The sequence below is a fragment of the Thermobia domestica genome, chromosome 13, assembly GCF_964235325.1.
Source record: "Thermobia domestica chromosome 13, izTheDome1.hap1.1, whole genome shotgun sequence".
Classification (NCBI taxonomy): Eukaryota; Metazoa; Arthropoda; class Insecta; order Zygentoma; family Lepismatidae; genus Thermobia; species Thermobia domestica.
Window position 1 is genome coordinate 212,288,777 of NC_137466.1, and position 16,937 is coordinate 212,305,713.

Consider the following 16,937-nt stretch of genomic DNA (forward strand, 5'->3'; position numbering starts at 1 on the left):
CCGCCGTGGTTGGGTTGGACCATGGGGCATTCCAGACTGTTGGATGTCGGGTTAACGAAAGTCTACTGTACTGATACATATACTAATCCAAACATGGCTCGGGGGCCGCGGGGGCTCAGTGGTACAGCGTTCACCTCTGGTGCATAGGGTCCCGGGTTCAAACCCTGCTCCCACCAAGTGAACTTTGTGGTGGACAAACACCGTGTGCGTAGGTTTCCTCTGGGTTCTCCCGTTTCCTCCCACTTTCTTCATTCCACCATTTCATTTATTTTTCATCATCACTGTATCCTTTAGCCTAGGCCGGCATAATCGTGGGACGTAAAACTCAAAAATTTCATTTCATTTTAATTTCCAAACATAGCTCCCTTGTCGCGATGATAATGTTCTGTCCTTGGGTGCAGGCGAGTAGGTTTCGTTTGCGATGGTGTGACAATTACGCTCACACACTCAATTAATTGTTCATATATTCAAATTAAAACATATTTATATGTAAATTCAATTTATTTTAAAAGTCAAGGAAAATTTTATTTTGTTTCATTTAGCAGCCAAGCGAACCTCTTTCATTTGTCCCAGGTAAAGAAGTTTCTCTGCTTTTCAGAAAAAAAAAAAAAACATAAAACGTCAACCGCACTAATAGACCACCCACCTTTCTACCTCGCCAGTCAACGATAATGGAACTACTATTGTTACTCCAGCCATACTGTCGCACTACCTAAGTACCTCGATATCGCAAATATCACGTCACAGACACACAGGAACCAAAATTTTTTATCTACAATCTTCGCAAGTGCTTATGAAACTCTTTAACATCACGCACTAACCCAAAAGAGACGCTAAGGACCCAAGCCAAGCTATCAACCGATTTTTGGGAAATGGTGTCACGAACTTCAAGCGGCGAATCAGAATCCGAAATTCAAAATTCACAAAGAGAAGAATGAAGCGTCTATTTCTTAAAAAAAAAAAAAAGAAAGAAAGAAAAAAAAGAAAAGAAAGAAAGCTGGGAGAACGCCTACACGGAAGGGAGGTTACTCTAAATCGACTCTTCAGCGTAAAAACATCACCAACACGCGACTCATAAGCATACGTCAACTCACACACATATATATATATATATATATATATATATATATATATATATATATATATATATATATATATATATATATATATATATATATATATATATATATATATACTTAAGTGATTAATTTAATAAGAATGGCTAGCTAAAGACCCCTTAGCAGCCAGCTACTAAAACCACGCGTTATCCACAGCAACATAGTTATTACAAAATTATTTATATAAATATTTAAAACATAGATATTATTCTTTTCCTCTTACGGTGACGCTACATAATTTGTGAATTGTGAAGTGAGTTTGTGATCGATCTATATATGTTGACTTCCTGTATTCAGTAAAAAAAGAGAGGAAATGTAGTGTGATGGATGGATGGCGGATATATAAACTGTGCGAGTGAAATTTAAGTGCTGATGGATTTGATAAGTGACGCATCGTTGCATTCCAACAACATGGAGGGTGAAAGGGACAGAGACACGAGTTCGAGCCCCGGTACTCGAGACAGATGCCTTGCCACAGGAAGACCCAGACGCTTCAGACAAACGAGGACCTCTTCTCCGGGAGTTGAATCCAGAAGACAGCGGGGTCTGAAAAGGGACATTAGGAAGCATTGTGACGGTCAGTTAAGTACAGTGCAGTTTTCTTCTGATGTGTGGAAATATAAGCGGAAGGACTTATTAAGGTAGGACAAAGTATTCTGTTATTTTCTTTATTGAAGAAGGACAGTGGCCAATATTTCCGTGATTCGTGATCTCCATACTCACCTTTTCCTAGAAACTTCGGGACATTGTTTATTCATACGGAACTGTCCGTAAACATTTAGAGCATTTTTTAAAATTCTTTTTAAAAGAAGTAAACAAATAGCCTAATGCCTTGGTTGTATTTCTAAAATTAATTCACTGATATTGGAACTATTAATTTCATTCTTGAATAAGTACCATAATTTTTTTTAATTATTTTACTAGTGAAATTTGTATACATTGATTTTATCTTCAATCATGCATTTATTTGTAATCGTCATGTGTCAATATTTAGATCCTTGAAGCCGTCATTATAATCATTTATATGCAATCCAATATTTATTTATATCAAGTATGGATTATTTCTCTTTTAAACATAAATCGCGTTTAAGATGTGTGAATGTAATGTAATTTCTATCTTGAGTAAACTATGATTTAGCGTCAAAGTCTAGTTTTTCAAATTTTAATAATTGTATAGGTTGTTAGGGAAACATGTGTCAGAGCGGTAAACAGGCTTAATACCATTTTATTGTAACTTGTCAATTTTTATTATAGTCATTCTTAAAAGAAACAATCCATATAAAGTTTCCAAAGACGTGCTATGTTGAGTAAGTTTCAGACAAAAAGTGTAAATATTCTTATCCCGTAATATCGTTAGTCTCATAAATAAGGTAAACTTAAGATACTCGAGTAAATCCCTTCGGAGGTACCTATCTGAGCAACGAACGCAGATAGGGTCCATAGCTATGGAGAAACGTTTATTCGCAAAATAAGGAATCAGTGAGAAAATCAAAAAGTGTCGACAATATAATTATTTTGATCAATTGGCCAAACTATAATCATGGTAGTACTAGATATGTATTTCTGTGTAGTGTATTTGAATATGAAATATTTGTGTAGTTAGTGTTATGTAACGATTTTTATTGTGAATTGTATTATTTTCCAACTGATATAGTATGTGTACAAAGCTATGTTTTGTTTATGCAAATCTTTTAAAATTGAAAATTCACTAGAGTTAATTAGAAACAGTGCACTAAATTTTTTCAAAAGCATACTATCGCTTCTAAACTATTTCTCCAGTAAGTCTTGCAAGCAACCTAAACCATTAATTCTTTCATTCCGCAATCCGATTCTTAAACTTATTTCCATTTCTTTTATTAATAAAAAGAGGTAGTAACTGTGGGCGAATTACTTAATAGTCGTTTATGTCTAGGGGGAAAACAGTAAATCATCTTGCTAATTAATATTCAGTTTAATAGAAATTTTTGTTTGTATAACTACGTCATGGTAATTATAAAGAATCGAATATTGTCAGTTTAGTTGAGTAGAAATAGATTGTTGCTAAATTTTACAGTCAAGATTAAATAACTTGAATATTACGTTGTACAGTGAAGAATGTGTTAAAAGAAATCATATTTTTTGGTCAAAAACAGTTAAAAGTCTGATTCACTTTCAGTAAAGTCAATTAATTCATTTTTTTTGTAAATCCAAATTAACTTTCTTGTTGATTTTTGTAGATATCACCTTATTTCTCGTTAAATTTATTAAAAGTCTATTTGACGTTAGAACCAAAGCATTTATGTGGTTATCATTTCAAAGATATGCCTATTTCTTTAACTGATATTAGCATACCTAGAAGTTATTTCAAATTACCCTGAACAGAAAAAGTTGAAGCACGGTTACATTGACCATCAGAAATTTTTATCTAAATTAACTCATTTTTTTTTAAACTTTAAATTAAACTTTCCTTGTTTGTTGCTTTTAAACTATTTTTGCTATCTCCACACACTTCGGTGACAAGGTGATGTTCAGTGTAGCCAACTGAACAAGCCATTAGCGAAAAATCTTTCTTTCAGCTTTGCAGCTTGTGAGATTTTTGCTCCGCATATTTAAATCATTTAACTATTAACTACGCATCTGTTTTCCTAGCGCCTTGGAGACACCGTTATGGGGAAAACAGGATCGATTAGACATTAGGTCATCTTTCGTTGTATATATATCAATTTTTTTTTTTATTCCAAACCATCTTAGCAAAACTGTATTTCTACGTTGGAGAACTGAAGTTCGAACCCCGTGGAGTCAACTTCAATTCTCCAAACTCTCATTTTTTTAAATTTCATTTGTGTAATAGGCAGATGAGTTGTCGCTCATCAATACCATTCACTTTTCAAGTACAAGGTCAGGTATTCATTTTTCTGATGCATATTAGGCTCATTCGTGAGTGCCTTAATTATTCATTCTAGTTCAGATTAAATATGAAAATTAGAGATAAGGAATCGAATTCCGAAAACAATGCGTTTCATATTCTTCGTCGCCCGAATACGTAAGGTCTGCTTATTCGTAATAGCACGCAGTAATTCTATTTGGCAGCCCGAGCAGAAATTTTCCTTTAATTATTAGTTATTTTCTATCGTTGCAAAACTTAGCGCCCGAGACAATAGCATTATCATTACAATACTTGGCTTCCAATACCGGAACCCCAGCGTTACAATGGCATACATAGGATTCGTATTAAGGTGAGTATCAAGGCACTACCGTCTCCAACAGATGGCAGCACGTATATCTAGTGATGCCAGATCTTACCTTTTCACGTAAGTGTTACGTTTTTTCTGGCAAGTTTCACGTTATGCGATTTTATTTTTCGTGTAAAATTATTTTTTTTTTCGATTTGTGAAGCGATTGATCACGAGTGATGATTGATTGATTGACTAAAGTTTAATGGGGACATCAGCATTGTGGGCATTTGTTCCCACAATGCTACAAACAAAACAGACCCAGCTCATTATAATGTTTATCCTGATGTCACTAGTCGTCAGAGCCTCGTTAGCGTGCAATACAATGAATGCAGTTTCCAGGGTGCATTACGAGGAAGTGAGGTTGGCATTTGAGCACTCACAAGAGAGCGCCACTTACACCCCATCACGAGTGATGAAAAGTGAATAATTTCCGACAATGTATAAAAGAGATCGAAGCGAAGAGAAGCTCCACACTGTCATAAAGCACACACTGACGACCAGGAAGATTTTGCTGTACGTGTGATTGGAAGGTCATCATGGATAACGCGCTGAACCGATATTGAGCACAATAGGATATGTATGGTCCCGCGGCACGCCCTAAAATCATCACTGTATGAGGGTACCAAAATATCTTAAGCGCTTAGAGCCTGTGAGGGACTAAATCCGGCCCTATGTCAACCTATACTTTCTGAATAACCCTTCTTCAAGAAATGAATATGATTTGAAATGCAGAAGGATCGAAATTGAAATTTTCCAGTACATTAATTGACCTGACTGAAGCCAGCCGAACTAATTCTTTTTCGTGCTGTGGAAAGTTGCCCATATGGAAACAGTAGCAACTTGACACAAACTGCTACCAAAACAAATATTATATGTTAAAGTGCTTTGCTTTTGTTATTTCATGCCACATGAAACATGAAAACTAATAATAATAATAATAATAATAATAATAATAATAATAATAATAATAATAATAATAATAATAATAATAATAATAATAATAATTATTATTATTATTATTATTATTATTATTATTATTATTATTATTATTATTATTATTATTATTATTATTATTATTATTATTATTATTAGAGTTGTCTGAAACAAGGTCGCACTAAATACATTTTCGCCGATTACTGAGTTTAAGCATGAAATCATTTAATTTTCGCTATTTTACGTCGAATCTTATCCCACAATAAACTAGGTATAACAATTGACACAACAGCCATGTGAAGCCCATTTCCCGAGGACATCAGTTCGTGTCAAGTTGCCAGTTTCCATAAGAGCAACTTTCCCACACCACAAAAAAGAGTTAGTTCGGTCTGGCTTCAGACAGCTCAATTTATTCCATTATATATAAGGAGGGGGAGAAGAATAAAATATGCCGCTGCAGCTCCATCTGTTGACAGGTATCAGAGCAAAAAGGATAAGAGGTACCGAGAAGCGGTTTTCTGCAATTGATTCAGTGTCCCACGAATAGATTTTATCTTCTCCATTTACCTTCTATTAAAACAGAAAGCCATTCAAATTAACCATTTCCGTTTTCAACATTAAATACCCGGCTATTTGAGGCGATCGCAAAGCGTTTTTATTGCTCATGCGTACTCTTGGAATACGCTGACCATGTATTTAAATGTAGATGGCTAATCATAAACGCGAAAGCAATAAAACCGCTGAGAAAACGTCAGCTCGAGCGTATTTGGTGCGGGTCGGAACAATAGACCGCCTGCTGTTTAAAAGATTTCAAAAGGAAGGTAAAAAAGGAAAGACGTGTTGCCAGGCAAAGGGATTGTAGCAAGAAACAGCTGCTTGGAAGATGGTTTGTGCAGAGTATTGGAACTCTGCTATTACACACCTGGACCTGGTAAAAAGACCTGGAAACCCTGACTGGCTCACAGTATCATTTACACATCTGGTGAAAGTAAAATTACTGAATAGCCACTATGGCCGCGTTCGCTACAGGGGGTAACGATTTCTCGACTAGCCTAGGACTTAACGCCATAAAACGGAAACGTTAACTCAAACGATTCACCACGAATACCGGCGTATTACGGCAATGCCGAACATTCTACCAAAACCGGAAGTGGTTGAAATTTACTACTACTTTCGGTTTCAATACTGATTTTCATAGAGGAAAAACGATAAGAGAAAGAGATATAGTTTTCTTTGGAATTGATTGAGCGTCTCAGGGATAGGTTTGATCTCCTCGGTTAACCCTCTATTCAAACCAAAAGTGGTTAAAATAAACTATTTCCAGTTTTAACATTTATCGCAGTAGAACAAAATGGTTAATAGACAACAACAAGCGGTTTTCTAGAATCGATGCAGAGTGTCAAGAGAACATACCATTACGACTCGAAACACTCTACCAAAACCGGAAATGGCTTAAATTTACTACTACTTTCGGTTTCAATACTGATTTTGATAGAGCAAAACGGTAAGAGATATCGAAATACAGCTTTTTGCAATCGATTCACTTTCTCAAGAATAGATTTCATACCCTCCGTTGACGCTCTATTGAAACCGAAAATGCTAGAAATCAACCGTTTCCGGTTTCAACGTTGGCCGCCACAGAACGAAAACGGTAATAGAGAGCTTTTTTTTTTCTTTCTTGGAATCGATGCAGCGTCTCAAGAGAACCCACCATCACTAGCCGCAAAATCTATCAAAAACGAAAGTGGTTCAAATTTTAGTACTTCTCGTTTTCTTACTTATTTCTATAGAGCGAAAACTGTAGAGATAGCAAGTAATGGCTCTCTAATACGGATTCAACGTCCGAGGATTGGGTTCTATCTTTGAGCTTATTAATCTATTGCAATCAGTAGTTGTACATGTACTACTTCAAGTCTGAGTATTGAATTCGTATAATTTGGAAGTCTACTGTACTTTGACACTGTGAAACGAAACTCACTTCCTTTACATTAAAAAAAAAAATATATATGCAAAGCTTAACAAAAGATAGGAGCTACAGCTACTGCAATTGGGAATCCAACCAAGGACTTCCGCACCAAATAGAAGAACGCTAACCATGTAGACACAATAAAACTCAATAATTTCCTCTTTGGACCAGAGATATTTATATAGGGTATTAAAATACAATATTTTGTGTTGAACTCTTACAGGAACTTGGACTATGTGTGCAAGGAGAACGGGAACTGTGTTGTGGATGTAACGCGACGGAACCAATGCCAGGCTTGTCGCTTTAAGAAGTGTATAGATGTGAATATGAAGAAGGATGGTAAGTACATAGGTTGAATTCTCATAGTTGTAACATTACATAACTTCCTTTGTACTTGTTGAGTTATTATTATCAACACAAGAATCATTTCCCTGAAAAAAAAAAATGAAAATGGTATAAGGTATGAAATGTACTACTATCTTTGGTTGAAGTGAATATAACTTTTTTATATATTTTTTCATTTATATTACCAAATATTCTAGATCAGAAACAATTTTATATAAAAGTGGATTCGATTGACTGCGTCATTTCAATTACGAGGGATAATCGGAAAGTAAGGTTACAAAACCTGCAGTAAAACGTATATATATTATTTCATATAGCCAACAGATAGCATATACATTAGGTTAATTTTCGGCTTTGTCTCCGTATCGGTTAAGGACTTGTCACATCGTGGGATGAGTTTAAACATTTCCTCCTGTCCTTGGATGTTCTGCCACGTTGTCACCAAGTGTTTCACTTCCTCGTCTGAAGCGAAGCGATAACTGCACAATATCATGCGCAGTGCGATAAATGCTTCCGAACGACATTCCCTATTCTGCCATCAGATGGCGTAACGTGATTCTCCTTCATCTCCTCCATGGGAACTGTGCTCAAATCTGTTGATGCCGTGCTGGATCAGCCACTACGCTGCTTGTCGATGACGTTTTCTCTACCAGCCGCAAAACTTTTGGCCCCATTCTGTAACATGCTGACGAGACATTACACTCTCTCCGTAAACTTCTACCAGATTCCTCGCCAAGGAAATTCAGTCGCGGTCACATGTTTCACCCACAGAAATTGAATAACTGAGGGGACTTCTTCGCGAGACAAGTTTTCTAAACGAGTCGCCATTTCTGTTTACATACAACTAGCGCCATAGGTGGCAGGTGGATGAAATTCTGCAGACTTGCCAACTTCATGTATTAAAATCACTGCACACTCCTCCGGCCTTGTAGTCTTACTTTTTGATCCTCCCTCGTAAGTCACTCTATGATAGAAGAAAGATCCTAAATATGAAAGGGATAGGAATCAATATAAGTGGTTCGCGGGACAGGGTGGCTCAGTTGTAGAACACTCACATCTAGTACAAGGGGTTCCTGGTTCGATCCCAGACCATGTGAATTTTGTGGTGGACAACATCGTGTTCGTAGGTTTCCTGTGAGTGCTTCCATTTCCTCCTACAGTCTCATTCCATCAATTACTTTATTAACCCTTTGAATCCCAGCCTGTTGATAGAATGCAGAACCTCACGACCACGCTAAGTGGAGAGCATTAAACAACAAATACTGCAAACAAATCATCAACCACATTGGTTGCTAATGCCATAATTGTTTTAAAATTGTTGTAATTAATATTTGCTAATCGCATAATCTAGTAGATAGCAGAGTCGGTCTGAGAAGTTGTCTGGCGCGCAGACCTTAAATCATTAGGAGGGTGCACTGCCTCTAACATAGACATTTATTACATATGCAAATTCTATGTAGATTAACTGGAAGATCAAATTACGGTAGTACATAGCCTAAAGTCCTAATACAAAAATATCGTCGCAGGCCATTTAAATGCTCAAAAGGTAAGTTTCAAGACCACATAGTTTTATTCTGTTACTCTCAATAAAACATCTATAGCAAACATAAAGTGAGGACTTTGGAGGTCAAGGGGTCTAACTGACTTTCAAATAAAGTTTGTTAATACCCAGGAAATGGACTCTCCCACACTGAAATATATAAACTGGGAGGTGAACCAGGACGCAATCCACTCACCGGTAGGCCCTCGAGTAGACTGCGATGTGGTTCACCTTCTAGTTTGTATATATATTGTGCTGTGCAGAGTCCTTTTCTGAGCATAAATAAACCTTATAAGAAAATTCATATACAACTTAGATCCCTTGTATTCTGGGGCCCTCAATTGAGCTGTCTCAAAACCAGTGAACAAGGTGCATTTTCAAGCTATCAGCAACCACGAGTGAACCAGGGACGAATCCACCCCCACCCCCCCAGAAGTCCGTCCTGGATCCGCCTTTGGAGTGAACTATATAGTTTTTCTGATTTGTGATAAATTAGCATTTTTGAAAACAGTGACAGATAAAATCACATGAAAAGGTGATGTTAAAATGAAGTAATCTACCTTTTCTGTGGCTGTGACATCTGATATGCTGGGTTTTTAAAGTTTTACACGTGGTTGTTAACAGCTCGAAAATGCAGTTACGGTAGTTCATTTTCGTTTCAGACATCTTAATTACTATTGATGCAATGCCATATTATACATATACATCCAATATTTATAAAATGGTTTTCGTCCACCCAATATTTAAAGTATCTTACGTCAGCTATGAGTGTGACCCAAAAGAGGCTTAAAAAAATGTAACAGTTTGCTACGCTCACAAAACAATGTTAGAAAAGTGGATATGAAAAAAGTAGCACAAAAGTTTGTTTCCAATAGTGAAAAAATTCAGTCAATTTTTGGCCGAATGAAGGTGAAGATGGAGTAAGTGAGCTGTAAAGTGACAAACTGTTTTTGTTTAGATAGCGAGCAGCAAAGGGAGTTTATTTTAGCTAAAGAAAAATATTTTTAACTATACATTGTTAAAACTCATTTACATTAGTTCTAGGCTTATAGGCTTAAAACTGGTTTCGTAACTTTATCGTTTCTGAGTACTTATTTCACTATTTTGACATACACTTGGAGTCATTTTAAGTTTAACTAAAATTGTAAAACAAGGTTGAATTTGACTGTTTGAATAAACAGACGAACTGTAAAGTGTTTTTCTTCTTTTTTTTAATAGGCTTATCACATACTTAAAAAAACTATACTATCAAAGGTAAAAATAAAACAAATTTCTTTAAGTGTGTGTTTGCCTTTTAAGCCAAAAATGCTTTCAAATGCTTTATGTACGAGGACTATTATTTAAAAATGTTGCTGGGGAGGACCGCGCTTTCCAGTGGGATATTCTGTACACTCCAGTGACCCTGGTAGTCTGTCCTCCCCAAAGTTTATATGCTGCAGACGCGAACGATATACATAGCATTCAACTTTTATCACTTTGATCTGTTTACATGACAAGAAACAAGAACATTCTTATCTTACATCAGGATTTTTTTATTTCTGCACTATCATTGTCGAAATTTGTCGAATCATAGATACCGTACCGAATGATCAAAATTTGCCAGAAGGGCATTTTATAATTTTAATTCGGAAACGAAATGTTTTAACTATTCTCTGTTCAGCGTAAGCTCTAAACTCCGATAAACAAAATATTTGTATCCTTCCGCTTATCACAAATACGATTGGCTAGTCATGTATCGCTCCCACTCCCCACAGGGAGAAGCAAATTATACACGTGCATTTTGGCAATACTGTCTCGTGTTGTCCAGATACTTCCAGCAGCAGAAAAGAAAGAAAAAAAAACTCGAAAGAATAAAAAAAAAATATTTGAATTTCGCTGGTAAACAATTGTTGCTTAGTGAGTAAAAGTTTACCTTGTTGGTGTTTCATTACAACTCTCGCGGAACCGGGATTCATGCCAGCCGTCTTTCAGGATTGAAAATAGAGCACGCGTCCACAGTTGAATTAGTGCCATAATTACTGCGCATGCTTAGTGTTTATTTCTATTGTTTCATTAGCCACATTTGACCAGAGCATTATTAGATAATCCGTATTATATTTTTGTCATTTATAATAATGTAGCAGTTTTATATGGAGCTTCATAGTGAAAGTAATAATCAAATCATATGAACTATTTTGCGGAGGAGTAAAAGCGTCGGTAAGACAACAGCAAATCAGCGAGATTTAGTTTTACATAGCTTTGTTTATCGCAGTTTAGAGCTTACGCCGAACAGGGTTTAGTATTTCTGATTTAGGCCTACGCATCTGGATAACAGTGCTACTAACTTAAAATATGCAGAATATCGTTATACAACCAAATATGCAAAAATATACAAATTTGGGCCTGGTATCCGAATTAAATAGTTGAATATGATACAATCACAGACTTAGGTTACTTTATCTCTGTGGATTCAATGTTCAGAGAAACATCAAGTGGCTTCACTATCTTCGACCAAAAGCCATTGCTGGTAGGGACGTTATCCATTCATTGAGGAAGGCGCACCGGCCCTGGGCCGGCAGGTCAGTCCGACACTGGTGGTTAGAGCGTTGGCCTCACTGGAACAAAATCTGATGAATTATAACTCTCATCTTCCACAATACTCTTTAAAAAAAAAAAAAGCGTCACGTAAATAGCAGGGGTTTGTATTCTCAACAACAGATGGTATAACGATCGTAGACAAAACATTAACAACACGAAGGCTTCGGTTCTCCTCGACCAGAATCATTCGTACGTTTTCGTGGTTATTATCATGCAAGAATATTTCCTCTTCATCCGTACGTAGTGGTAGTCAGGCGATTAATCATCAATGTCATTTAGCCTACAGGGCGTTTCATGTTCTGATTGATTCGTAGTGATGTTTGTAAGAGCTTATAATTTTGAAATCCTTTCAATGCGAAAAACATAGAGGAAGAAAAATATGAAGCAATGCAAAGTTTTCACTGTGGAAAGGTGCTTCCACGATAGAATACCATTATATCTATGCTTGAGAGTATAATAATAATAATAATAATAATAATAATAATAATAATAATAATAATAATAATAATAATAATAATAATAATAATAATAATAATAATAATAATAATAATAAGTGGCGTATTTACGATTTTATTTCGGGGGCTTTGCTAACTTTCGGGGGGGGGCTTTGCCTGAAAATGTGAAAATTCTGCAAGATACTTCATATACTTTACTATAGTAAGTAAGATTTGGGGGGCTTAAGCCCGGAAGCCCCCGTAAATACGCCACTGATAATAATAATAATAATAATAATAATAATAATAATAATAATAATAATAATAATAATAAACTGAAAGGTATATCGATATATAAAGGCAAAAGATGTACACAAGATTCATAGTTTTAATAACCCACTGTGTATTTCCACAAAAAGCCATTATTTTTTATGTAAAATATTATTAATAGTAATAAAAACAATACTACAATAAACCTTCTCTTTTTTGGCTCTGATACAACGGGACTGATATCTCACAATAGCCTCCCTTACATATGCTAAACCCTAAAACTTATGGGAGTTGGAATAGAACCAGAAACCTTTCGCAACAAAGATAGAAATGATAACTAGTTAGACTTCTTATTAAGTCGAGCTTTACGTCCCACGGTTATGCCGGCTAGGCTAAAGGAGACGGTGATGATGAGTAATGAATGAAATGGTGGAATGAAGAAAGTGGGAAGAAACGGGAGAACCCCGAGGAAACCCACACACACGGTGTTTGTCCACCACAAAGTTCACTTGGCGGGGGCTGGGATCGAACCAGAGGTGAACGCTCTACCACTGAGCCACCGCGGCCCCTACTTCTTATTAAGTATTTTGTACTTTTTGGCCCTTCTTTGTGAATGAACTTCGCACTTATTTTTCTGTCGTTTTATTGATGGTGAAGAAAGAAAAGGAAGAAGTTATTGACTGTATGTGAGCAGTGAGAACCCAACAGGTGGTGTCAGACTTCGATAGTCTTTTAATGCTTCCCTTCTTTTTCTTTTGTATGTGGCGTCCGAAAGAGGGGGGGGGGGAACAAGTGGTGTGGTCTATTTTCAATATTGCCACGCCTCTTTCTCTCTCAGCGATCAGTCGATTCAAACGAAGCTCAATATTCAATATAAGAACAATTCTCGCGCATTACTTACCACCGCAACATGTTGAAAAGTGAAATTATTACGCATTTTAATTATTTTGATGCTTCTGAATATATATATATATATATATATATATAAATGTCCATGAATCTGATTGTCTAGATAGAGCAATTGATATGATTTGTATTTATACATATCGTCTCCAGAAAGCAGAGAGGTGCTAACGCCAAAATGAAAATTTCTCAGAAGATGAATAAAAACGAATGAAACACTAATTAATTCCGATTCTTTCTTTCTTCTAGAATTCAGTTTTCACTGCAGAGCTTTCATATTGTCTCCTTTCTGCACAACATTAAACATGAAATGAGAAGTAAGGATATGCGCTTAGTTGGAAATCAAGGAAAATGGTGCTTAGAACCTTTCGCCTTTCTTGGGGCGATATGTTCTACGTGAAGATTGCTTTTAGAAGTAACCAACATTGTTTTTTCTTCAGTTTACGGAATACGGTTATTGTGCCTCAGGCAGTGTAGCCAGCAAGTGTTTCAAGGGAAGGGGGGGGACGTGAACATTAGCGAATCTAGCCCGAAGCCAGGGGTCTTAGGCTCTCTAGTTTTCTGAGTGACAAATATAATTAAGGTTATTATTAGAGACTGGATGTTAAGCAAAATGCCTATTCTTTAATTTTAAAGATATGATCAAAAATAACGTTTTAAAGTTTATATGGGGTGTTATAGTTTCAATTTAAGCCAATCTTATTTTGCCTATTTTGCTTATTTTGTCTATTTCGCCCATTCCTGCCTAAATAATTGCTTTAGTGCCTAATGCTGCCTATTCTATGCATTTTCTTCAAAATAAGACTTGGGGGGATATATAATTTAGTATTTCAAGAAAAGATTGTCTCTTTCTAGAAATATAAGTGTTGAGTGATAAGATGTCGTAAAACTTTGGACTGCTATGTGCACTGATAAGGTGCTGCAAAACTTTGGACTGGTGTATTTGTACTTATAGTGTATAAAATTTGGACTGTTATGTGTAGGGATAAAGTGCTGTAGAGAATGTATTTACCAAATATACATTGAATACATCTCAAGCTTCGTTTTTATACAAAACAGTAAAAGAAGATATTAACAAACAGATACAGATGGTGATCAGAAAAATGGAAACACCTGAACGAAATTGCAACTTACCAGATTAATATGGTGTCGGGCCACCTTTCGCCTTCAGAACAGCCTTGATGCGACGTGGGATGGAGACATAGAGGTCGTGAATGGTAGCAAGTGGAATTTTACACCATTCCTCGTGCAGGGCATCGGCCAGTTCTGTGAGAGAGGATGGAGGTAAAAATCGTCGCCGGAGTCGTGTTTACAAGACGGACCACAGATGTTCAATTATGTTGAGATCTGGGGATTGGACGGGCCAGGGAGGTGTTGAACTTCATCCCGATGTTCCTCAAACCACGCTGCAACAACGCCAGCTGTGTGAATGGGTGCATTATCATCCTGGAAGATGGCGTCATTGTCCAGGAACAACATCCGGACCATAGGATGCAAGTGGTCTCCTAAAATTGCGACAGTGGCAGTGATTCGTGCGCTAAGTGTGACCACAGGATCCAATGAAAACCATGATATTGCGGCCCACAGCATCACCGAGCCGCCGCCATGTTTCACAGTTGGGCGGAGACACTGCAGATCATAAGCTTCTTTGGGCATTCTCCACACATAAACACGGCCCGTGGTTGGGAATAGGGTGAAGGATGACTCATCCGACCATATCACACGTTTCCAGTCCTCAACGGTCCAAGTTGCATGGTCGCGGCACCATTTGCGGCGTGCGAAAGCGTTATGGTCCCTGATGAGCGGTTTGGCCCGTGCAACACGATCCCGTAAGTTCATGTCATGTAATTCGCGGCGGACTGTGATTGTCGAAACAGGATGGGGGAGGTGCTGATTGAGTTTCTCTGTCTCTTGCTCCGCAAGGGCACGACGGTTCTGCGTGACAATGCGCTTTAATACCCGGCGTGACCTGTCACTCATGATTTTCTTCCGCCCACTGTTCCGCTTCCCCGATGTGGTTTTCCCGTGTGTTGTGTGGGCCGTCATCACCTTCGACACTGTCCCACGCGACACACCTAACACAGTAGCCACTGCCGTCACACTCACTCCACATAACCACGCACCAACAATTTGTACTCTTTGAAAATCTGAGAGGTCTCCAATTTTCCACTAGCTCCGTCTGCTGCAGCCAATGGACACTGCTGTTTCACTGCACCTGACGTAGTATGGAGACCGACCTAACACACCACCACCAGCGATCCGGCGCTGCGGTCGCCACGACACCACTGCCAACCCACACATCTGACGTGTTGCCAACTACAGGTGTTTCCATTTTTCTGATCACCATCTGTGTTTCTATATTTTTCAACATTATCTGTGACTTGAATTTAAAAAAAAATATATTCAGTATTTATCTCGATTATTTCGAGTTACGTTTTAGTGCCTATTTCACTGCCTATTTCTTAAATTTTAAGTGCCTATTTGCCTGCCTATTTTCCAGGTTGTTAATGCCTAAACACCCGGTCTCTAGTTATTATTTACATATTTTCGAAAGTTTATAGTAAACTCATAATGATATACCTATCCTAATCTTGATTCTGGCTGCCCCTGAGTTTTTACCGTCGATATCCGCCACTGGCCATAAACTTTCAGAGGACAAATTTTTACATACTAAAAGGAAACCAAAAGTATTGTTACAGAATGTGAAAACATTAGTAACTCACCATACATATATACAGACATTATTGTTATGCCCTCCTTCATGGTCTAGTGGCTAAGGCACGCGCATTTGGTACACGTGTTCATAGACTCGGTTCCCTGTGGGAGATTCTTACGGTGCTACGGTGCTTCAGATTCCATCTTAAACTGTAGATCCATCTCTGGTGTAGCCATGGTGTTGGAAAGTTACATCAAACTTTAAGAAACAAACGAACTTATTAAAATATGAGTTTTGACAGAATGTGAAGTAAGAATCATAAGTTGAAACAAATCTACGACACATCAAAAATGACGGTGTTAAAACAGCTCAGTTTTAGCAGAGACTAGTGACCGCAGCATGACTACCATTTTCACATGTTATTTCAACATCGAAAAACTGGTGTTGTGGTTAACATAGGTCTGGTATCACTAATTTGACAGAAAGAAGGCGGTTAGGAAATCTGAGAATAGGAACAGCGCCACCGTGATCCTTCTATATACACCGTATGTTGTTAGTAACACCTCAGCCAGCATGGCAAATACAAGTCATTGAAATACTAATATTAATAGCTGTGTATTCATCAGTGGTTAGTTAAACCTTTCATTTGCTAACAATAAACATTTACTTTTAAAATGTATCACAGTCATCTCAAAATCCTGTGTTAATCGCAACACATATCCTTGTTGTTAAAATAGGATGCTAAAATGGTAGTCGTTCTACTGTAATTTTAAACTTGCACAATGCACAGAAATGCCCTGATATGCCTGTTAGTGGCAGGGCGATACGACGTGCTGATTACATGTTCATCGTTAGGCTCAACATAATTCCACGAGTTGCTAGTAGATGGCGTTGGAATAGACTCAGGCCCGCAAATAATAATAATAATAAAATAGAGAGGAAAATAAGGAGGAGACTATACGGTTCTTGCCTGCTAGAAC

At 37.2% G+C, this 16,937-nt stretch overlaps 1 protein-coding gene across 4 annotated transcripts in view; it reads left to right on the top strand.

Annotated features, from left to right (window-relative positions):
- Positions 1-16,937, top strand: part of LOC145668998 (photoreceptor-specific nuclear receptor-like) — a 164,783-nt gene that overhangs the window by 103,599 nt on the left and 44,247 nt on the right. For 2 of the 4 annotated variants that reach the window (XM_081737320.1, XM_081737322.1), the window contains exon 3: positions 7,456-7,571. In XM_081737320.1, coding sequence (XP_081593446.1) covers positions 7,456-7,571 — 116 coding nt within the window. Of the gene's footprint in view, positions 1-1,245; positions 1,760-7,455; positions 7,572-16,937 lie in introns of those variants that run through there. The other 2 variants (XM_081737321.1, XM_081737323.1) reach the window with 2 other exon arrangements.